This window comes from Mesoplodon bidens, assembly GCF_964165515.1.
Source record: "Mesoplodon bidens genome assembly, contig: HAP1_SCAFFOLD_206, whole genome shotgun sequence".
Lineage (NCBI taxonomy): Eukaryota > Metazoa > Chordata > Mammalia > Artiodactyla > Ziphiidae > Mesoplodon > Mesoplodon bidens.
In genome coordinates, this window is record NW_027672582.1 from 123940 (window position 1) to 147414 (window position 23475).

Here is a 23475-nt window from a genome sequence, read left to right on the forward strand (position 1 = left end):
TATTTTTGTGTATGGTGTCAGGGAGTGTTCTAATTTCATACTTTTACATGTACCTGTCCAGTTTTCCCAGCACCACTTATTGAAGAGGCTGTCTTTTCTCCACTGTATATTCTTGCCTCCTTTATCAAAGATAAGGTGACCATATGTGTGTGGGGTTATCTCTGGGCTTTCTATCCTGTTCCATTGATCTATATTTCTGTTTTTGTGCCAGTACCATATAAATGCTGGAGAGGGTGTGGAGAAAAGGGAACCCTATTGCACTGTTGGTGGGGATGTAAATTGATACAGCCACCATGGAGAACTGTATGGAAGTTCCTTGAAAAACTAAAAATAGAACTACCATACGACCCCGCAATCCCAGTACTGGGCCTATACCCTGAGAAAACCATAATTCAAAAAGAGTCATGTACCAAAATGTTCACTGCAGCTCTATTTACAATGGCCAGGACATGGAAGCAACGTAAGTGTCCATCATCGGATGAATGGATAAAGAAGATGTGGCACATATATACAATGGAATATTACTCAGCCATAAAAAGAAACAAAATTGATGTATTTGTAGTGAGGTGGATGGACCTAGAGTCTGTCATAAGAGTGAAGTTAGTCAGAAAGAGAAAAACAAATACCGTATGCTAACACATATATATGGAATCTAAGAAAAAAAAAAAAAGGTCATGAAGAACCTAGAGGTAAGATGGGAATAAAGACACAGACCTACTAGAGAATGGACTTGAGGATATGGGGAGGGGGAAGGGTAAGCTGTGACAAAGTGAGAGAGTGACATGGACATATATACACTAGCAAACGTTAAATAGATAGCTAGTGGGAAGCAGCCGCATAGCACAGGAAAATCAGCTCGGTGCTTTGTGACCACCTAGAGGGGCGGGATAGGGAGGGTGGGAGGGAGGGAGACGCAAGAGGGATGAGATATGGGAACATATGTATATGTATAACTGATTCATTTTGTTATAAAGCAGAAACTAACACACCACTGTAAAGCAATTATACTCCAATAAAGATGTTTAAGAAAAAATCTTGGATATTGTGGTCATATCCAGTTTTACCTATTATGAATAATGGTGTTACACATTTTTGTGAACAAATTTGTGTGACCTAAGACTTCATATCTCTTGGATAAGTATGAACTATTAGGTAATTGCTTGGTCATATGTAAATGTATATTTAACTTTAAAGCTTTCATGCTACAAGCCCATTAACAATGTATTCATGTTTCTCTAGGTCCACACCAAAACTTGATATTAACAGTTTTTTAAATTTTAGACATTATAGTGGTACGTAGTGGTATCTCATCATAATTATAATTTGTACGTCTTTGATGGAGCAATCTCTAATATATATAAATAATATATAGTTCATATATATGTTGTATACAATATATGTAAATATTTTAATTAATTTTTTGGAGTATAGTTGATTTACAATGTTGTGTTAGTTTCTGCTGTACAGCAAAGTGAGTCTGTTATACATATATCCACTCTTTTTTAGTTTCTATTCCCATATAGGTCATTACAGAGTACTGAATAGAGTTCCCTGTGCTATACAGTAGGTTCTTATTAGTTACCTATTTTATATGTAATAGTGTGTGTATATATATATAAAATGTAATTAGGCACTTAAAAATAAAAGGAAGACATGCAAATAGCCAATAGGCATATATTCATGGATACATATACTTTACATTTATATATATAAAACATATCCATAAATATATTTTTGCCATTTTCTCCCATTGGATTGTCTTTTTATTTTTGAAGTGTAAAAATTCTTTAATCTGTATATGAGTTCTTTGCCAGATATTGATATTGCAAACCTTTTCCAAGTTTGATCTTTCCTGTTGATTTTCTTAATTTTGATTTTTATTCAGCAGAAGTTTCCCTTTCCTCTGTGGCTGTCACTGCCTTGTCAGGGTTGGGTTCTGATCCCTAGTCGTTGGAGCAGAGGCCCTCAGGTCTGTTTCTTAGCTGTGTTTCTGATCTGCGGTGTGAGGTCGGGAGGACTGGAGCACCCCCACTGGGATAGAAGCCATTGAGTATTCCTCCTCTGGAGGTGTTCACCTGTGGGTATGCTCTGTTTTGTCTCCTTTCCGCCCATTGTGTAGGCTTACAAAGTACACTGCTGTTGGTACTGCTCTCAGTCCCACCTTAACCGTGGTTATGGCGGCAACTGGCCCTGGTGACTCAGGCATCATTTTCACCAGGCCACTGGCCCAGATCCACTGAGGTCAGGTCCCAGGACTGCAGTAATTATGTACCTGGACCCACTATGTGAGATACGGAGGCAGCTCAGACTCTGGCCTGGCCAAACCCCAGCATGTATGTGCCCACAAAACCCACAGCTGCTAAAGCCAGACCTGTCTCAGCTGCAGGAGCACTTGTCCATTGGGATGTTCCCAGGTGCTGAATTTAGGAAGCCATCAGAGGAAGTGTAATGCCATGATTTGCACAGCCATGAGGAGAGATTTCAGCTCTTCTTCCTTAGTTGCATGTTCCCTGGAACTCAGCTGTGGCTTCAGCCCCGTCTCTGCATGTGGGCCACCCACTGGCGTCTGCTCCCAAGGCTGCTGGAGCACACGAGCTTGTCAGGCAGGAGGATGTAGAAGCGGCAATCAGGGCAGGCAGGCTGCCCAGGTGAGAGGGTGCTGGGTGGCTATGGGATGTACGAGCCTGTCAGGCAGGAGGGAGTCAAGGTGGCAAGCTGGGCAAATGGGCCACCCAAGCAGGAGAGTGCTGAGGTGATGATGGCTGGGGGCCTGTGAGCCACTCTGGCAGGAGCCCTTCCTAGTGCCTGTGGAGGCAGGGGCCAGTGCGTGAGGAGAGAGGCTGCAATGGGGGCCCCGCCCTTTGTGCATCACGCAGCAGTGGCACTTTGCTTCTCTGCTGGTCTGGGCTTCCTCCAGGAGCATTCCTTGTTGTGGAGCTCCTCACTCCTATCCCCTTGAGCTGTCTCCTCACAGCCAACATCATTCCCCTTCCTGGGTCTGCTCTTCAAACCCCACATTCCAACACTCAGCCCCCGTGTGCACCAGTGGTCCCCAGTGGCCGGGGCATGCAGAGCTGTGGCCAGACCACTTGTGTAGGCCTCACTCTCTCCTGCCTGCCACAGACTGGTTGCTGCACTGTTCTCTGAGCCACCAAATTTCTCCTTCTGCCCCAGCTTCTCTCCCCGCTGCTTCCCCAGATGCGGGGAACCTCTTCTCACCTTCAGCTCCGCTCCCCCACCCAGGGTCACAGGTCACGTCCCACTTCATCTGCTCTTCCTTTTCCCTTCTTCTTTCTTTCGTCCTACCTGCTTACGTGGGGATCTTTCTTGTCCTTTTAGGTGCCTGAGGTCCTCTGCTAGTGTTTATCAGGTGCTCTGGGAGAATTGTTCCATTTGTAGATGTATTCTTGATGCATTTGTGGGGAGATATGAACTCCACATCTTCCTACTCCTCCGTCTTCTTGACTGACTAATCAGCAGTTTGAGTTTTAAAAGGCCACTTTTTCCCCTTTGTTAACCTTGGTTTCAGGTTCTACCTAATTTAGCTAATTAGGCTCAGTCTCAGGTCATTGTGGTCTGTATTTACATTTCTGATTTGTACCGATTTGCGAGACAAAGACAGTTGCTTTTAATTCCCCAAAGAACTGGCCTGTCACCTAAATAATATTAAAAGATTGATTTGCCCAACTACATTTTCTTTAACTTGCTTTTCTGTATCAGTGAGAAGATTTCCAACTAGACTGAAATTTCAGAATTCTATAGTCTAGAACTTTATGGTTTAATTGATCATACCTTCTAAACTTGCATAAGGCATTCAACAAAGACCCTCTTTCTGAGTGCACAGGTTAGACCCAGAGTAAAGTCTCCATTATTTATTTTTATTATCCCTTAAATATTAGCTGTCAGTTCTTACTTTATATTGTATAGGCTCAGGTAATCCCACTGGTTTCCTTTAGTATGTTTAATTAATATTTCCTTCATATGCCGTCTTATAATATCAGGCAGGGGAAGAATTCCCCAGTGAAACATGTCTATCCCACACAATATAATTAGGCAAAAGAGAGGTCATTATCTTACACAATGCCCATTTAAACATACCAATTTTTATAAAGACTCTGGGGTCCCCAGAGAGTGGTTGAACCAAGGGACTCAGGCACTTTTGTCAATCTTTTAACTTGATTAATTGGTCTAACTTTTGCCCCAAGTAATTGTTGGTCAGGTATCTCAGTGTAATTTTACGTGTATAAAATTTACATGTAATAAAATATACGTACTTTAAACTGGGGTAAATAGAGCAGACTTGTTTGGGTCTGGCCCTTTAATGTTGATGACAAGTAGGAGATCCCTTTGGCCCATCCAATCTTAGGTAGTATTGTATCCAATCTTTGATTTATCTCATTAATGTCTGTTTTATTTATCCCACTTTAAAATAACCATCTAAAGATTTCTTATTCATTTAGGAGAAGTCCCTTTAAAATTTCCACCTTGTTGGGAAAAAGTTTTTAGGCTTTTCCTTCAGTTTTTTTCCCTGTTACTTAACCTAATTAACAATAATTATTCTAATGTTTTTATTAGCATCTGTAAGACCCATTTAGGGGAAGCAGAGACCACAAATAAGGTTTCCCAAACCAATTTTTTGGGTTTGTTTGAAACTAAAGGAGTTTTTAGGTTAACCATTATATGACTAATTTCCAGCATTTCCGCCCCCCCATAGGAGCCAATGAAACAGCTGTTTATAATGAGAGCTCTCTAAAAATTTACCAATTTAGAAGTTTCTCCAATTTGAAGGATCCATCATCTGGCCATAAATGAGGTATACCTTAATAGTGACTCAAACCAATAAGACGCAAGAGGCTTCCCCACAAAAGAGTGTAAAGGATGCTGGCTAAATAAGATGCAGAAAGTTTACTCCCAAAAGTAGTTTAAGAAAGTAATGGTCTTTGTTGTACAGGCTGACACAATGAAGGTTAAGATGGCAAAAAGCCCCTGAGAGTTGTACAGTCAGACAAAAGACTGCTCAGAATCCCAGTCTATTTGACTGGCTGCCAAATGTACACCATATAAGTACTTTTGGATGGTAGTGACCAAGTTCTCAAAACACACACACACACACACACACACAGAAGAATATCAGAACACTTACATTTCAAAGACACAGGAAGAGAAATGCAAGTTTCCCCTAGAAAGCCTTTTGCTTTTTTGAAGTCAGAATTCTGAAAAGATGTTTTTATCGAGCCAGCTTTTTCTAACTTAACTGCATATGCAATAAAAGAGTCCTATCTTAGTCATTTTTAGGGCAAGATTTTCTTTAAGTCCCAAGTAAGTAAGCACTTGTAAATGTAAATTTTGTATGGACATAAACCTGGCCAGGATATCCGTTGGAGGCTGGAAATCTGTTGTTCCCTTTTCTTTTGTATTGAAAGCTAAGTTCCCCATTCTGAGTTCAATTTGTGAAGATCACTTTTATTTTGACAAACTCTATTAAAGTAGCCAATTCAAGGAAGACAGGTTAGTCTTCCACCTAATTACCCAGTCCAACTTTTACTCAGTGTCTTTCACCTGAGCAAAGTCTCCCCAGTCTTTCAGCTGAGGATAAACCACAGTGTCTACACTGAGCAAGATCTTCCCAGTGTCTTTTAAGTGAGGCTAACCCACTTGAGCAGAAGTCTTCCCAGTGTTTTTCTACTGAGGATAAGCTCTCAGTGTTTAAACTGAGTAAAAATCTTCCCAGTGTCTTTCACTGAGGATGACCCAAGTACTTCTTCTTGAAACCAAGTTTCAAGGATAACCTACTACTCAAGAGAAGAGTTGAACACCACTGAATAAAACTTAGGATCATCAACCAAAACTGGAGATCCAAGAACCAGGAGATACTCACCCAAATTTGTCTGGACTCTCTGAGAAAGCGGACAGGCCCAAGAAGCCTCTGCTGGTGCCAGGACTCTGGATCCTCATAGAGTTCAGGCAAAGAAGAAAAGTCTGCTCTGGGCCCCTTCATTGGTTGCCAAGACTGCTGACTGAAAACTATGCACAACCCAAAAGGAGAATTATGTTTTATTTGGCAGATTTTCTGAGGACTTAAGCCCAGAACACAGCCTGTCAGATCACTCTGAGGAACTGCTCAGAAGACCTAAGGGAGGAGTCAACCAAAACCAGGTAGTCAGAACATCAAAAGGTTACTATTAATTAAAGAAAACTAGACATCTCAAGTTAAGGACTGTAGCACTTTTCTATGTATGAGAAGATGAAAGAATCTGGGCTCCGTGAAATCATTCCTTTGATATGCACCTTAACTCTAGGATCAGTACCCTGTTTTTCTCCATCCCGAATCCCCTCAAGGTGCACAGTTGAGGGTTCCTGCTTTGACATCTGACTTGATGACTGCAACATCCTTTGTCTACTGATATGGCAGGGAACATTTTTCATCCACGGGTAAGAAATTGAGGAGAAAATTAACATAATTCAAGATATAAAACCATTACAATATTAAAAATTCCCAAATGTCAAACAAACATAAGTACCCTTGACCTGTAAAATGGAAGATGCCAAAGAAGGGAAAAAAAGAAACAATAAAGAAAATGTAGAAAATAAAGCATAAAATAAGATGGCAGAAATCAATAACAGTAGAACAATAATTAAAGAAATCAAGGTAAATGTTATCATAAGATTTTTAAATTTCCAAAAAAAATCCCCATCAAACAAAACATATTGAAAATAAAGTAATAGAGAAAATTTAGGGAGCAAATATGAATGCAAAGAAGACCTGTTAGGTAGTTAGTCAGACATTAGCAGCAAGGAGGTGACGGTGGTGAGAAAGACAAGAAGAAGAAATTGAGTCACACGCAGCCGTCTGGGGACTCTCCCTTGACTCCACCCAGAACGGGAGAGACTGTGGTCTGGTGGTGGGCAGCTTATCCTGATAAAGAGAGGCACAGTAACACAAGGGGACTTCTCCAGGCTGTGCATGCCCAGACCAGACAGGCGTATACCCTATAGTAAATCCAAACTCATTATACCATAATTACAATAAATTACATGTGGTTTTGCCCCTCCCCCCACCCAGTAGGCATTTCTTGGGGATTCAAGGATGAGAGCATGCGCAGCAGGAAACTTGTTACATAGCTCAGGACTGTCAGTCAAATAATGATCCTTGTCACTCACCCCCGCCTCTCTGCAAAATGCTCCTTAAAAGCGCTCGTAAGGGGCTTCCCTGGTGGCGCAGTGGTTGAGAATCTGCCTGCTAATGCAGGGGACACGGGTTCGAGCCCTGGTCTGGGAGGATCCCACATGCCGCGGAGCAAGTAGGCCCGTGAGCCACGACTACTGAGCCTGCGCGTCTGGAGCCTGTGCTCCGCAACAAGAGGCCGCGATAGTGAGAGGCCCGCGCACCGCGATGAAGAGTGGCCCCCGCTTGCCACAACTAGAGAAAGCCCTCACACAGAAATGAAGACGCAACACAGCAAAAATAAATTAATTAATTAATAAAAACTCCTACCCCCAACATCTTCTTTAAAAAAAAAAAAAGTGCTCGTAAGCCTTTATAGGAATTCTGCTTTCAATTTGCAGAAACAGTACACCCATCCCCCCCGCCATCCCGAGAGTGTACCTTTGCTTCGATATACTTTGCTTTGGGCTTGCTTCACTTCGCTGAAATAGCCTGTTCTCAGAAACAGCCTGCTCTTTCTCTCTCCTTCTCTCTCTCCCTCTCTGAGAGTGTACCTATGCTTAAATCAACTTTGCTTTGTGCTTAAGCTTAACATGGTAGTTTGCGATCCTTTGCTTACTATCATGGAACCAAGATAGCTGGTCCAGGCCTTCCACTGACCTCCTCGGTTGAAGCTATTTTGTTACAAAGCATGTCCACATGGTGACAGACCTAAGTCTAAATTTTGATAAAAGGTTGAATTAAGGTGAGAATATCATATGGGAGGAAAAGACTGTAGGAAAAATAGTAGATGTAGGAGATATGTTTGTGAAAGTGCACATTCATGGCAATATAGCCAAATAACCTCACATGCCCACGTTCCCACTAAAACTGTATAAAATTATGACCAACAAGCAGAGAATACACATTATTTTAAAGCCCTCATGGGGCATTAAGACATATTTACCATGTGAATCCTTCAGTGAATCTTGTGTTACTGCTAAGGGATGTCATAAGGGGATTTTGTGTAAGACTCAAAGCTCCCTTTCTATATGGTTCAGGCTGGACTTGAAGCTTCAGGGGCCTGGGAGGATGGGGCAGGAAAGTCAAGGCACACTCAGAAAAGAGAATACATCCATAACACACTAGGAATATCTGAAGAGGCTGCTCAAGACCTGGCTCAGCCCCAAGGGTTGACCCCTAGTCCTACTCTTCACCCTACAGCCCTTTAGGGTCAGGACCTTGGCTCACCCTAACCCATTCCTAGCTTCCGGGTATAGAATGAGTGCACATGTCTGAATGTTAATGTTCTCTCAAAATTTACATGTTGAAATCCTACCTCTTAAAGATAGGAGGCGGGGCCGTGCAAAAGTGCTTATGAGCTTTCATGAATGGGATTAGTGCCTTATAAAAGAGACTCCAGAGATATCTCTAGCCTCCTCCCATCATATGAGGATACAGAGAGAAGGCTCCAGCTGTGAACCAGGAAGAGAGCTCTCACTACGAGGTGGCCATACTGGTGACTTGATCTTGGGCTTCCCAGCCTCCAGAACTGTGGTAATAAATGTCTGTTGTTTGTAATCTACCCAGTCTATGGTATATTGTTATAGCAGCCCTAATGGATTAAGACCACATATTTCAAAATTTATCTGGAGAGTGGGGACTGTCTTATCATTGCAAACTAAGAAGTTGGGTTGAGACAACATATGAAAGATTTTTCTTTAAGTAGAAAAGTATGGATTATTGGATTTGAAAGTACTAGATTGGTTAAGGAACATGAGTACGTGTGTGTGTGCGTGTTTGCAGTGTGTCCCAAAAGTTTTTGTGCAGTTTAAAGATTTACTAACTCCAGAATTATAAACACTACAAACTTACAGAAACATCATTTGAAGGTTTAACTGTTACCAGATGCAAGTCTGTGTGCCTGATGCACAGTGAGGCTAAATACTGAAACATCAGAGTTTGAAGCAGAGAAAGGTTTACACAGTGCCATGCAAGAAGACATGTGGCTCATGCCCAGGAAAAACCCCAAACTCCCTGAAGGCTTTCAGCAAAGCCTTCTTAAAGGCAAGGTGAGGGAGGGGCATGACTAATTGTTGCAAATATCTTGGTGTTGGATCCTTTGTTCTAGAGGCTGGCCAGATGGGTCAGATCCTGGTCAGGTCATGTGTTCCTGTAAACCTCCAAGAAAACAATTATTATTCTCTGTTGTGCAACTTTTTATCTCCATGAATGGGCTCTTAAAAGTCAGAGCCTTAGAAATAGTCTATCCTGTATATTTCAGGCTCTAGGCAACATTGTTTTACAAAAAGTGCAGAGCCAGCCTGGATCACAGGGATGGACAGAGTTAGCTCAGGCAACAAAGCATAAAGATTAAAGTAAAAAAGATCTCATGTGGAGGCAGATTTGTTCTTCCCTATTACATAGCTATTTATAATTCTTTCATACTTATGAATTTTGAAAAATAAATTATTTTAATTTTTGTGTGTAGTTCCCTCTGATAGAAAATGAGGCAAAACATACACTATTCAAAATTCACAAAACTAAATAAGTGTAAAAGAAATTCAAGTTCTATCCCTGGGTTTACACAAGACACAAACATGATGCGGGAAAGTTGGAGCTGAGGACAAAGGAAATCCTGAGTAAAAATGTCTGTGAAACAGCTAGTCTTCCAGGGTCAGCTTAAGATGTTCAAGAGTTATCAAGTTGGTGGGCCTCAAGTAAAGGTCTCTCTAATGGATGAAGGAGCCAGGTTCCAGATGGAATGAAGAGAAAATTGGCTAAGGTCTCTCTGACAGGATGAGAGTAGTTGGAAGGAGGGATCTGGAAGCCCCAGGAGGGTGCAGGTGTCTGTGGGTCTGGATGGGAAGGAGGGGCAGTGATTCAGCCTATTTCTCTTATTGCCCCTCCCCCACACTCAGGAGCCCTTTGTGACAAGGCCACAGCTCTGTGATGCAGGCCTGGGGTTCTGCCATCAAGCAAACTCCCAGTGCTCTGTTGCCTGAGGGCAGCAATGCAGTTCAGAAGATGGAGAATCTCTTTTCTTTGAAAAACACTGTTGCCATCTGGCTGAGATCCAGCCTAACTTCCTGGGTGATTGATATCATCCTTGGATTCCTGTGTGGACTGGGGCTCTTCCTAATGTTACTCCACTGCTTCCAGAGTAATCTATTCTTAGCACCACCTAGGAAACATAGAAACATCAGGAAGGTAAGAAACCTTTGGCTTAATCCCAGCAGAGATTCTCTCTTTTTTTCTTATTCTTATTTCCACTTTTCTAAACCACGTAGAGAGACTCCTGAGATGGGAACTCTCAGAAAAGTATAGAACATCATCCTTCTAGGGAAAAGCCAGGCCAGAGAGGGGTTAGAGTGGGCATGAGGATTTCTAGCCTAAGATCTTAGACCAGGAGTTCAGGTATGGTAGAGGGCTCCAGGGCAAGTCCCAAATGCAGTGACTAATGGTTAAGGACTGGATTACTAAGAGTTCAATCTCTGCAGGAAGGCTGACCCCTGAGCCCTGGTTCACCAGCCACCTTCCCACAGCGGGTGTCTCAAGTGAGACCTTCCTCTGTGTTGGGGCTGAGCCCCTGAGAGCCTGAGAGAAGAGGCTGGACTAGAGGTCTGGCCTTGGGAAGCAGAATCCTATCTGACAAAGCTCACGTGGGCATTTAGGTCTGAGAATGTGTGTGTTTCTTGATCAGAGGAACAGTGACAGAAGAAATCTATGGTGATTAAAACTTAAAAAATCCTTCTTGGGCTTCCCTGGTGGTGCAGTGGTTGAGAGTCCCCCTGCCAATGCAGGGGACGCAGGTTCGTGTCCCGGTCCGCGATGATCCCACGTGCCACGGAGTGGCTGGGCCTGTGAGCCATGGCCGCTGGGCCTGTGCTCCACAATGGGAGAGGCCACAACAGTGAGAGGCCCGAATACCCCCCTGCCCAAAAAAAAAAAAAAAAAAAAAAAAAAAACCTTCTTTGCACTCTTCAAAGAAGAAAAACTGAAAAGATTGTTATCCACTTTAAAAATAAGTAAAAGGGGAAAAAAACCCACAGAGTTTTAGTTAAATGTAGAAAGTCATGTTGTTCATGAACACAGCTTGCCTAGATAGAGGACAGTGAGAGTTGGGTGTTAGCCCCTCACTTTTTCTTATCTCTCAGCTTCAAGTAAAGCTGAAGGGGAGGAGCAGGAGTAGGAAGAAAAGTGGATCTTTGAAAGGTAAGCCTTTGCCATTCAGCCCTGCGTGACCCGAGAGTTAGCTTCCATCTCTCCTAGTCCTGAGGCCCCAGCTTCACGGTCTCTGAGGATGCCAGTGGCAGAGCTTATTCCTCAGGAAACAGAGCCTGAGCCTAATTAACAGAGCCTAATGAACGTGGAAGCACTTTGCAAAGGACAAACCCTTTTCAAGTGAGACTTACCATCACTGTCAGGGACATGTGGCCTTGGACACTGATACTTGGGCTCCAGAGTCTAATCCTCCAAAGATTTCCCTTAAAGGGCCATTGCACTCAGCCTCCTGAAAGGCTCTTAGGCCTCTGCCTTCACCACCATGACCCAGTCTCCTGATTTCCAGCTTTCAGAGATTGCCTGGAAGAACTGGAGGGGACTCACGACCTGGTTTCACTTCTGCAAAGGTAAAGAATCTTTCCCCTTCTCTCCTGGGTCGTCCTTCCTCCCCGAGCCTCTAATGTGACCCCAGCCCTGGAAGGGGGAGCCATGGGAGGGCGTGGCTAAAGCCCTAGGGTGAAGGAGAGCAGGGGCATTATGAAGTCAGTGTGGGGGCAGAGGAGGGTTCTTGGGCTGCAGGTGCCCACCCCTGCCTGTCCTGTCCAGCCATCCTGGCCCCATCTGCTCTCCTACAGCTGCCTGGGGAGGCTTCCTGGCAAGGGCAACTTTCATCAGCTCTCATGTCCAGACCCTCCTGGTGAGACGTGCAAAGCAGTGCCTGCTGGAGCCTGTGGAAGATACTGCTTGAAGGGTTGGGAACCCTGCATGAACACCTCCTGTAGGGTTTCCTTCCCTGATCCAGACACTCGAGAGGTACTGGAAGCACATATTAAAAGGTTTTGGGTAAAGCACAGGTGGACCCGACCCCTCAAGGTCCTCAAGCCCATAAATCTCTTTAAGTCGAAAAAGTTCCAACCCTCCACCATTCTACAGTTTGCCACTTCCCCTTCAGCCACCTGTGTATCTGGGTCCCACTCAAAAGTCAAGTGTGCTGAGTTCCTGGAGAAACCTCCTCAGGCTCATTCAGGAGAGAAGGTGATAACAGAAGAGTCAGTTCCTACCGTGAAGAGGCCTCTCCTTGCCCCCTCAGCTGTGTGTAAGGAAATCCAGAGTGCCCTGGGAGCGATTCCATCTGCTGACTACCATGGGCCCTCAAAGGCTTCTCTGACTGGACAGGAGGACAGGCCACCTTCTCAGTCCCTCACACTCAGCCTTGTGGGCAGAACCTGGAAGAGTGAGAGTGTGGAAGGGGTCAAGAGGGACAGCCTAGAGCCAGGTCCAATTTCAGCAGTGGTCAGGAATGAGCCAAGAGAGGAGAGTGGTGGTCAGGCCTCACGAGACCCCTGCCATAGGGTAACAGTGATGGAGGTGAACTTAGGATCCCCATCTTTGAGAGGTGAAGAGGCCAGGGAGGCTGTGGAGGCCAAGGAGTCTCCTGCTCTTCAACCACAGTCTAGTGTTATCTTGGAAACAAAAGTGTTGACAAAATCCCAAACCACAAATGTACATATGAGGAGTTTAGAGGTGCCAGGGGCCAGTAGAAGTTTCCTACTACCTAGACTGTCTGTTTTCCAACATCCAGGTGAGCCATGCCTTAACATGGAGGTTGCTAGTGAGTTTAACTCCAAAGTAAAGGTACAGTCAGACAACCAGCTTCAGGACTTTCCCAAACACAGGTTCCTTGCTGCAGACAACTTGGCTTCTCAGGTGCCTCAGTGCCATCCCCAGAGAGTCCCCACCAGAGACAGGTTAGCTTCCCAGGAGCCAAGTGGCCTTATGGAAGCCCAAAGGAGCCACCTAGGGCAGCAGGAGCCCAAAACTTCAAAACTCCAAGACTCATGGAAGAGCCAGAGCAAGATGATTGCCCCTACTTACAAAAGAGAGGACTGTAGGAGGCATAAACCAGGAGAGCATGAAGAAAGGTTTAAAGAATTAGGGACCTCTCAAGCTGGAAGTATGAGCCGCCCTGCCCAGGTCAGGGGAATAACAGACTCTATTGGGAGCAGATGTCTCCAGCTCATGCCAGAGAAGAAACATAACCCTACAGAAAGCCTCTTCAGAAAAAGGATGAGGCTATTTTTAAAGTGGATTTTCCCCAAGAAAAAAGTCAATGGTCGAGATGCTCTGCAAAAAAAAAAAAAGCCCATATCAGCCACTGCCCAGAGTCACGGATCAGTCAAAAGCAGATCAACCTTGAAGAGTGAGACTGCTGAGGGTCAGGCACGCATGAGAGCTGTTGGACAGATCCCAGAAGAAAAAAGAGCAATTTACCATGGACTTCATGCCACAAAGTTAAATGAACACAAACTGGAATTCCAAGTCCCAGTATGTGGGTGCTTCTGCTACCATAGGCTTACCTCCTACCCAGAGCAAGGGAGAATGATGGGTTCTACAGCCTGTGGTCATAAAGCCACCTCCAAGGGCCAGAGTTGTTCTATCAGGGAAAGGGAAGTCAGACACCAACATAGTTTGAAAAGTGTAAGGTTCGACGATGAGCAGCTGGGCCTAAGGTGCCTCCCATCCTTGCCCCCCAAGAAGAGTTTGTTTCCAGTTAGTACCTGCCAGTATGGGCCAAAGAGTTCAGGTGCCCCAGCCCGCCATCAACACTGTCCAAGGCATTGTCATCTTTGGGGAGGTGTCTTGCCTGGTCGACAGTAAAATCCTTCTTTAGTCTTCCCTTTAGTAGGAAAACATATCTCCAAGTAAAAATTCAGTCCATGTAGAGAAAATGATTTTCTCATTAGCACATCCAAGATATTTAATGTTCCCCAATACATATATATATATATATATACATATTTTTTTTTCTAATAAAAACATAGTGTAATGGCTGCTGTCTGTGCTGTGCACTTTGTCTTCTAGAAGGGAGGGGCATGGAGGGAGGTGGACAGTAGCATCACAAGCTTGCTCCTTGTCTCGTGTCCCTTCATTGCACCTTATGATACTGTCATTACACAAACCAAAATTACTCTAACAATGAGATGGGAAAAACCTATGAAACCCACACCCAAGGACCTGGTTCAACCAGTCTTTCTCCTTCTTCTATGCTACTTTGAACTTTATGCAACTGTAGTGGATAGGTTTACACGATAGGGCCGGACATTGCAATTCAGGCTCCAGGAAGTGTCAGAGCCAAGTGGATGGAAGTTTGGGGGGAATAGAGTATGGGCTCTGAGTTCAGAAACAGGAGAAATCTTGCCCCTGGATCTCTTGGTAGGGAATATCCAACATCTGCTCTTAAGAGTTCCTTCTCTCTCTGCTGAAGGCTGGGATTGAGATATGCCCTATGAACCCCTTTTAGCTTAGGCATAATAAAATGTACAGCATCACCCTCCCCCACCTCTGTTTTTCCTAGACTTTAGAGCAGCAACAAGGATGGCATTTCCAGCTCTGTGTGTGTAGGTGGGGGGAGTATCAGGGAGGCTGCTGAGGGCTGTGTTGAGTCCAGTCCCATATAAATGAATGGCTATGTTCATGGGTCACCTACCTTCCACTCTATGTTAACCCCAGAGAAGGAGTTTTGGATGAATGGAATAGGGGTGTGACTGTGGGTAGTAACTATCTGATGGTCAAACACTGTGAATTTAGGGTGGGATGTAGGTGTAGAAAAATCCCTGGATCGAAGGAAGGAGGCAAAGTGGTACCAGATTCCCATAAATGTGCAGTTGTGAAAGAGCAGCCCCCTGACATACAACCACCATCTAAAGGCCTAAAGGGGAGGAAAAGTTAAGGGTCCAGTAGCTCATCATGGCCCCACCCCAGGGTCTCTACCCTATTCCAACTCTAAGATCACAGACCTAGAGAAACCACCTTTAGGTCAAAACAGAAGGTCAAACTTATAGAAGTAAAGCAAATCAGGGAAGGTTAATCTCTTAATACTATATTTAATAAGCTTACACATCATCACCTCTTGACTTTTAGGAAGGATAAGTTAACAATAGGTGTAAAAGCCAGGACTAGGGAACTTGGGATGTGACTCCTAGTCTGGTGACCTTCACATAAACACATGGCCCAAGGACTGTTCCAGGGGAGAGGTGGGGACTGGCCTGTGATTGTGTAGTAAGCCTTGCCTGTCTCCCAGTCCTTGATCACCCCAGAGCCTGGCAGGTGAAGAAGCAATCAGACAGGATTTGTGGTGGTGTGGAGGTGACCTGTGCAAAGTGGATGGGGCAGGGTGCAATCCAGGGGTGTTCCACTGATCTGCTTCTGGCACAGCTTTTCTTGTCTCCTGACCCCCATCCATATGGAAAAGCAGGGAGACGAGGAAGAATTTCTCTAGAGTGATTTGGTGCTTCCTGCCATGTGCAAGGCTCATGGTGGACACAGCTCCAGGTGGTGTCTTTCTCATTGTGGAGATTTCTGTTCTAGCTGATGCCCCTGATCCAGATGACAACAGAAATGGACCCCATCCCCCATCCCTGTCAGGCCCCTCAACACGTGGAATTGCTGTGACCTGGGGTGGAGGGGGCAGAGTGAGCACAGGACTGCTCACACCCCTGGTTTCTCCCTGGAGCCAGGCCCTACCTCTGGGCCCCAATTCCCAAGGCAGCCTCCAGAATAGGCAGAGCAGTGAGAGTGGAGCCAGGACTTGTGGGAGGGGTCGGTACCCAGAGGAAAGAGATGACAGGGCTGGGACCTGAGCCTGGCTGCTGCTGGGTGCTCTCAGGGGCACCCAGAAGTGAGTTCTGGGAATATGGGGAAGCTGGACTTGGACCCCCCTGGCTCCTGCTGGGAGGGTGCCACAGACAGGTGATGCTGATGGAACAGCAAGAAAACAGAAAGAAGCAAGTCCCTTTGCCCTTCTCTTGCTGCTCCGTCTTCCATAAGGTACAGTAAGACAAGAAATTGAGAGACCAAAAGAAAAAAAGAAATGGAGAGACCCAGAGACAATACACAAAGACTTCACAGACACACCTCCCAAGAGAGACTTCTCACGCAAACACCTTTCTCAGAGATCACATACCGACACCTCACACAGGGACCTCATGTTGCTTCACAGACCCTCAGACAGAAATCTAGCCCAGATTTAACAGATTTCCCAGAGATACCTTCCAAAGGGACCGCATACAGAGACTTCACACAGAGATCTCACCCAGAGACAACACACAGAGACTTGGCACAAAGACCTCACAGAGACCTCACATCTATTCTTCAGTATCCATTGACAAGTCTTTCTTAGTGAATATGAAACCACTTAGCAAACTGGCAGCATGATAAAGATATTATCAGTTGTGCCCCTCTGAGATCCACCAGACACTCACTGTCAGCATTACTCTAAATGGGGAAATGTTTGAGAAGTTTTGTTCTTTTGTAATGTCACTGCCTCTGAACAAAGGAATTATACATTCCAAATGTAGATTTTCAAATTTCATTCTTAGGTGTTCATTAGCTTGAAAATCACATATTACATTATTTTATTTTTATTTATTTTAGAAGAATGAAGAAAATAATGTTTATTTCTTAGAAATGCATGTAGTACTCTATTTTTTTATTTTAAAAGATTTTTAGTGGAGTATAGTTGAGTTACAAATTTGTGTACATTTCAGGTGTACAGCAAAGAGAGCCAGTTATACATATACATATGTCCACTTTTTTAAAAGATTCTTTTCCCATAGAGGCCATTACAGAGTATTGAGTAGAGCTCCCCGTGCTATACAGTAGGTTATTATTATCTATTTTGTATATAGTCGTGTGTATATGTCAATCCCAATCTCCCAATTTATCCTTCCCCCCTTATCTCCTGGTAACCATAAGTTTTCATTTGTACCCTTTTTTTAGGAGAATCACAAATTTTAAGCACAACTAAAACACTGTCAGTCTCCAGTGAGAGAAAATATTTGTCCAGTTTTAGTTATCATCCAGTCAAATGGTATCTGGCACATTTTTTACTTTATTGAGGACAAAGCTTAAACTTGAGATGGCTTACTTGTTTCCTTTGGGAACATAAGAAAAAACTGCAACAAAGGTACTCTAGGAATGAAATAAACCAAGAAAGAAGCATCCGGACTCACATTCACTTCCCAGAGGGCTGTGTAACTAGCACATTATTTTGCACATAATAGCTTGCATTAGGTTTGTGAGGTTTGCTTTATTTTTTAACAGGCCAATAATCATGTGAGGATTTTTCACAAGTCAAATTTCTGGTTTTAAATTTTACATTCTGGCAAAATTATGCTTCTGAATATTATTTTATTTCTTAAAATGTGGTAATGCCCTAAAATGATATTACACAATCATAACGTTCAGCTAACATACTTAAAAAGATGGGCTATTAAGGATTCATTCTTAAATAATTCTATGAAATGCACATTTTCTAAGACATGCAGTTAGGATCCACTTTATATTCATTATAGGGTTAACACATTGCTTAAAAAAGTTTTGAAAGATTATAAAATATATGACTTAGCCTATGGTTGACATTCTACATGTTACCTCATAAAATTACTGAGGGAAGGATATCTTAATATCTGAATTGAAGGTAGTGTACATTTAATCTACATCTGGCTTATAACAATGAATAATGAAAGGCTTTCATTTATTATATAGCTCACACTTTCCAAAGGGTACACTTCTAAAAGACTACTGATTTCTCACTGCTAATAAGCAACCTATTGCCCTTGCCTTGGTAAAATCTATCTTAATGACAGCTGGTTGTCTCCCAGATTATCCATTGGTATTACAGCGTCACGGTCTTTTAAGAGGAACAGGGCTGACACGAGGACTCTTTGGGCTTATTTCTACAAGAAATTTAGTTTTTCTATTCTCCTAATTAAACAATGTATAATTATTAATTTTCCCTTTACTCCTTTATGTCGTTGAATCAGAAAGCAATGGACTCTGGTCACGTATGTCACCTAAGACTCTATCAGATCACTTTTTTTTCAATAGTGCAGCTTACTCAGGTAAGTTTACTGATAAGAATCAAATGGGATCAATTAGGAAAAAGTTCATACAGGAAAATATCCTTTTCAAAGTTGACTATTTTAACACAGTTAAATAAGCGATTATTTTTTAATCCTTTGAGTTAAAATTGTTCAGGGTGGCCAAGAAAGTCTGGAAACATGAAAAATGTCCATAAAAGCACTTTATTACTATAATACGTTGAATGTGTTGCTCCTCATTATTAATTCACAGTTCATTAAGCTGGGCAAAATTACAATGAACAATGTGCATTAAAGCAAAATTCCCATCAACCATTTTCCATCTGTCGTACATTGTGTCAGATGATTTGTGTGTCTAATTTTCATGGAAAAACTTGTACCTTTACTCCAGAATAAGAAATCAAGGGGGATCAATCTATTAAAAAGATATTAATATTCCCAGACTCTGTGGCCTTCCGTATTTTCTTTTTAAGAAGATTCACCTAGTGCAAATCTTATAAATATTTTTACCATTTAATATGCCCAGACAAAATGGATACAAAAATTAGATAAAAGAGAAAACAACAAAAACAGATCCCCTTTGTTTTCAAAACATTTGATGTTTACATCAAAATATTTTGTTGAAAATGAAGTGATTTTTAATCTATAGTTAAAAGACACTATAATGATATTTAGAACATATTACAGATCTGGATTTTTACAAATAGATTTTTATTTAAAACAGGTCTCACACTGATATCAAGAAACCAGGCACTCTAGAACAAAATGTGGAGAGATGGCAATTATGCGATGACTTCTTAATACTCCAAGGGAAAAAGATTTTTTCCAAAGTAGTCCATCTACAATATTAACCCTTAAGATCTCCTCCCCTTGATAGGTTTCAATATTATTTTCTCTTTTATACACATTTACTTTATAATTAACTCCTATAGGAGGACATTTCTGGAAATGTTCCCAGATATCTACAGCCACGCTTTCTGTCATGATCACACCATGGAAAAAGTAGGGAACATCCAGATCCTGATGATCCAGGGGTTTCATAATTACCCCTTTGAGGTCAGTCAGAATCATAATCATTCCCAGAACAGGGTCAGTCTTTACATTTGTGCCCCTAGACATGCAGATTGTAACACTACCCACCCAAAGGCAAGTTGTCTTCCTTACTCAGGTTTGCAGGGGCACCACTCACTGTGGTAGCTAGAAAAGTCCGTTGCCCCCAGCCCGGACCTGCATTCTCTACTCTCCACAGACACATCGTACTACAGATATACCAGTGGTGCTGATGAAACTTCCAGAAAGCTATAAAATAATGCATGCCAGGCACGGTAGATGAGGATTTAGAAAATGCTAACATCTTCTCTAGGAAATAAAGGTGACATACCTATGTGGCTTTAAGCATTTTTGTGCATTAGCTGGCGCCCTGGATCTGGGAAAAAGCATCTGATTTTAAAGTTTCTCAGCCTCATTCTCTGCAATGAAATCTGAAGCTCTTCCTTCCTTCTCTGAGTCCAGAAGCTGGAATTGATACAGTCTGCTCTCTGTGATTTGTCTCTACCATTTGTTTCCAGTGACCACTTCAACTCAGATATCTCTCAATTCAGGGATCACTCCTAAACTTCAGGACGAAGGTCACTGCCCTTTTTATTCCCACCACAATTTTATGCTAGTAACCCTTTACAGTGTCAATAAATTTATTTTGTAGAATGTGCCCCCTGGACTCCACCAGCTAAATCTGTTTTGTGGGCAAATCATTTGTTACTTAGCTAAACAAATTTTATAAAATCATATTTCATAAAATTGTATTTTATAAAATGTTACTTTCTTATTTTATAAAATTGGTAAATCCAGGGATTTAGGCTTAATTCTTATTTTTTTTTTTTTTTTTTTTTTTTTTTTTTTGCGATATGCGGACCTCTCACTGTTGTGGCCTCTCCCGTTGCGGAGCACAGGCTCTGGACACGCAGGCCCAGCAGCCATGGCTCACTGGCCCAGCCGCTCCGCGGCATGTGGGATCTTCCTGGACCGGGGCACGAACGCGCGTCCCCTGCATCGGCAGGCGGACTCTCAACCACTGCGCCACCAGGGAAGCCCTAATTCTTATTTTTAAAAATGTTGGTACTCATTTTGCCAATTTTTCTCTTTTTACATGTATCAGAAAATATGTTAAAAACTCAACTGTGAAGATACCACTATTTTTATTTTTTCTCACTTTTTGTACTTAACTTTTATAACAAACCTTTATTATTGCACAGGAAACAAGAAAGTTTGTTCCTTGGAAAACATCAGTCCTAAGAACATACTAAGTTAAAGCTTAGTATGTTAGATCTGCGAGTAGCCTTGTCTTTTTTTTTTTTTTTTTTTTTTTTTGGTACGCTGGCCTCTCACTGTTGTGGCCTCTCCCGTTGCAGAGCACAGGCTCCGGACACGCCAGCTCAGCGGTCATGGCTCACGGGTCCAGCCGCTCCACGGCATGTGGGATCTTCCCGGACCGGGGCACGAACCCGTGTCCCCTGCATCGGCAGGCAGACTCTCAACCACTGCGCCACCAGGGAAGCCCAACCTTCTCTTTTTTTTAATGATGCTTTTTTCTGAATTGGTTAAAAAAAAAAAAAAAGCCTTTAGGCTTAGGAACAGAAGCAAATTGAGAATTAAAATCCAAATCATTCAAATGAAGTTTGTCAGAACAGTTTGTGTGTGGAGAGGACAGCTTCTGGGCACTTCAGAGAAACCAGCAGGACAGAATTGAGAATAGCCAGCACCTTACAGGGCTTCTCACAGAAATGCTTTAATGCAAAGAGGTGACTAGATTTCACAGGGAGACCAGGGAGAGGATGCAGAGATAATTAAATCACATTCAAGCACCTGTTTACCTGGGAGGTAAGTTCCTTCATATTGTGGTCAGATGCTGTTTAGGGGGACACTGGTGCAGGGGAGGTGTTGGGAGGATGAACTCTTTTCTGAGTGATTTTGCAAGTGTGAAAATTCATCCAACAGAGATGCTAGAAAAATTTGCTCCTAGTAGCGAGCGTCCAACATGATATTTTGGGACAAAAATGTGTATTTGGAAGAATTTTTCACAAAAGAACAGTGATGGGAGGAAAAGATTCATATGGGCCTGGCTAGTAATATTCTTCCTTCACAATTTTCTTGTGGGTTCCTGAGGCCTGTTGTGACTGCTTGGAGACCTGGACCCCAAGCAATGGCCCTCTTTGTCATACTCAGGGCAACCCAGGAAGTTGCTTGTCTGAAGCAGAAAAGGTTCTCCCTTCCACTCATGTCCTCTTGCTGATCAGATGAACACATGGCATCATCTACAGCTGAGAGGTGTTTGTTAAATTCCTTTGTTTCATAGGACACAACTCATATATACTCTACAGTAATGTTTATCACTGTCTTTTATAATCTCAAGGTAAGAAGTAATCAGTGTTAAAATCATTCTACTGGAATAACAAAGCACATGATTTTTTTTTTTTCCCTAATAGTGATTGTATTTGTTTGCTAGGGCTGCCATAACAAAATACCGCACTGGCTACTAGGTGGCTTAAACAACAAAAACATATTTTCTCATAGCTCTAGAGGCTAGAAGTCCAAGATCAAAGTATCAAGTTTAGTTTCTTTGAGGTCTCTCTCCTTTGATGGCTACCTTCTCGCTGTGTCCTCACATTGTTGCCCCTCAGTCTGTGCATGTCTGTGTTCTAATATTCCCTCCTTATAAAGATACAAGTCATATTGGATTAGAGTCCATCCATATGATCATTTTACCTTAATTTTCTCTTCCAAAGCAGTATTTCCAAGTAGAAGTTAAGCTTACTGTACAAGCAATCAGGTATGGAATAAGAGGCATTGCTATGGAGACAAAAAAACAATGGTTACTAATGGAGGCAAATTTCATACCAGTTTTTGAGTTCTGAGGGTAGACAGTTGAGAAGATCTCTAAATGTCAGGGTTAAAGCATCTTTTGTAGTTTGAATGTCCATCAGATGTTCAGGTAAGCTTTCTGAGTGGTCCATATAGCAACAGGAACGAAGAAGACTGTCTAAACATGAGCTGCTGTGGAGATTTCTCTGAAGTTTATATTAAGATATCTACCTTCAGTATGCAGGACTTCAGAAAAAAAGGCAGTTTTAGTTTCAATGGTTCCAAGTCAAAAGGGTGGGAGAAAATTTAGAAACACTAGTTTGGAGAGTTGTAGTCAGGTAGTGGAGGAAACTAGCAAAATTCAGGATACAGTCCAGTTTTCAGGTAATTAACAAAACTTCAAGGAAAATTAATAGCACTAGAGTCTAATATCCACAATACGTATTTTGGTTTCTATTGAAAGATAATTTTTCTCTCTAAAATCACCCTCATTTCTATCAAAGATAGCCAAATTAAGACAAATTTGTTTGCAAAATAAGTCTAGATTCAATACAATTGGTCTTATTTATATAAGTATAGCAAGGATCATGACTGACCATATAGGCTTGTTTTTTATTTTTATTTTGTGCTTTTATTAAGAGAATTTATTGCCTGTCTCTCCTCCCAATAGCTCAAACATGAAGAAGCAACATCAGAGGAAGACAGACAGAAAATGGCTCTTTGAGTTTGTCCTTCTTGGCATTGGTGAAGGAAGAGGCAGCTTTCTCAAAGTTTTTATCTGCTTAATTGGATGTAGTGGAGAAAGGGAACAAGGAAAGTCAGAGGATAAGTGAACAGGCTCTGCACCTACCAAGGATGTGTTATCCTCCTAATCGTCCCAGTAGGAATATTCCATTCATGTTCTTTGATCTGATCCTTGCATTGGAAGACACTTCTTTTTTTAATCTCTTTTTTTAATTTAATTTTTATTTTATATTGAAGTATAGTTGATTTACAATGTTGAATTAGTTTCAGGTGTACAGCAAAATGATTCAGTTATACATATACATATATCCATTCATTTTCAGATTCTTTTGCCATATAGGTTATTACAGAATAGTGAGTAGAGTTCCCTTTGCTATACAGTAGGGTCTTGTTGATTATCTATTTTATATATAGTAGTGTGTATATGTGAATCCAAACTCCTAATTTATCCCTCCCCATACATTTTCCCTTTAGTAACCATAAGTTTGTTTTTTAAGTCTGTGAGTTTGTTTCTCTTTTGTAATTAAGTTCATTTGTATCATTTTTTCAGATTCCACAGATAAGTGATATCATATGATATTTGTCTTTCTCTGAATGACTTCACTTAGTATGATAATCTCTACG

At 42.3% G+C, this 23475-nt stretch overlaps 1 protein-coding gene across 1 annotated transcript in view; it reads left to right on the top strand.

The window, feature by feature from the left end:
* Positions 1-11333: 11333 nt before the first annotated feature.
* Positions 11334-23475, top strand: part of LOC308609965 (putative spermatogenesis-associated protein 31C2) — a gene marked incomplete at its 3' end in the record, with an annotated part of 41091 nt that continues 28949 nt past the window's right edge. Inside the window, exons 1-3 of the mRNA XM_081259236.1 lie at positions 11334-11359; positions 11715-11775; positions 12004-12661. Coding sequence (XP_081115362.1) covers positions 12134-12661 — 528 coding nt within the window. The 5' untranslated portion in view covers positions 11334-11359; positions 11715-11775; positions 12004-12133. The remainder of the gene's footprint in view (positions 11360-11714; positions 11776-12003; positions 12662-23475) is intronic.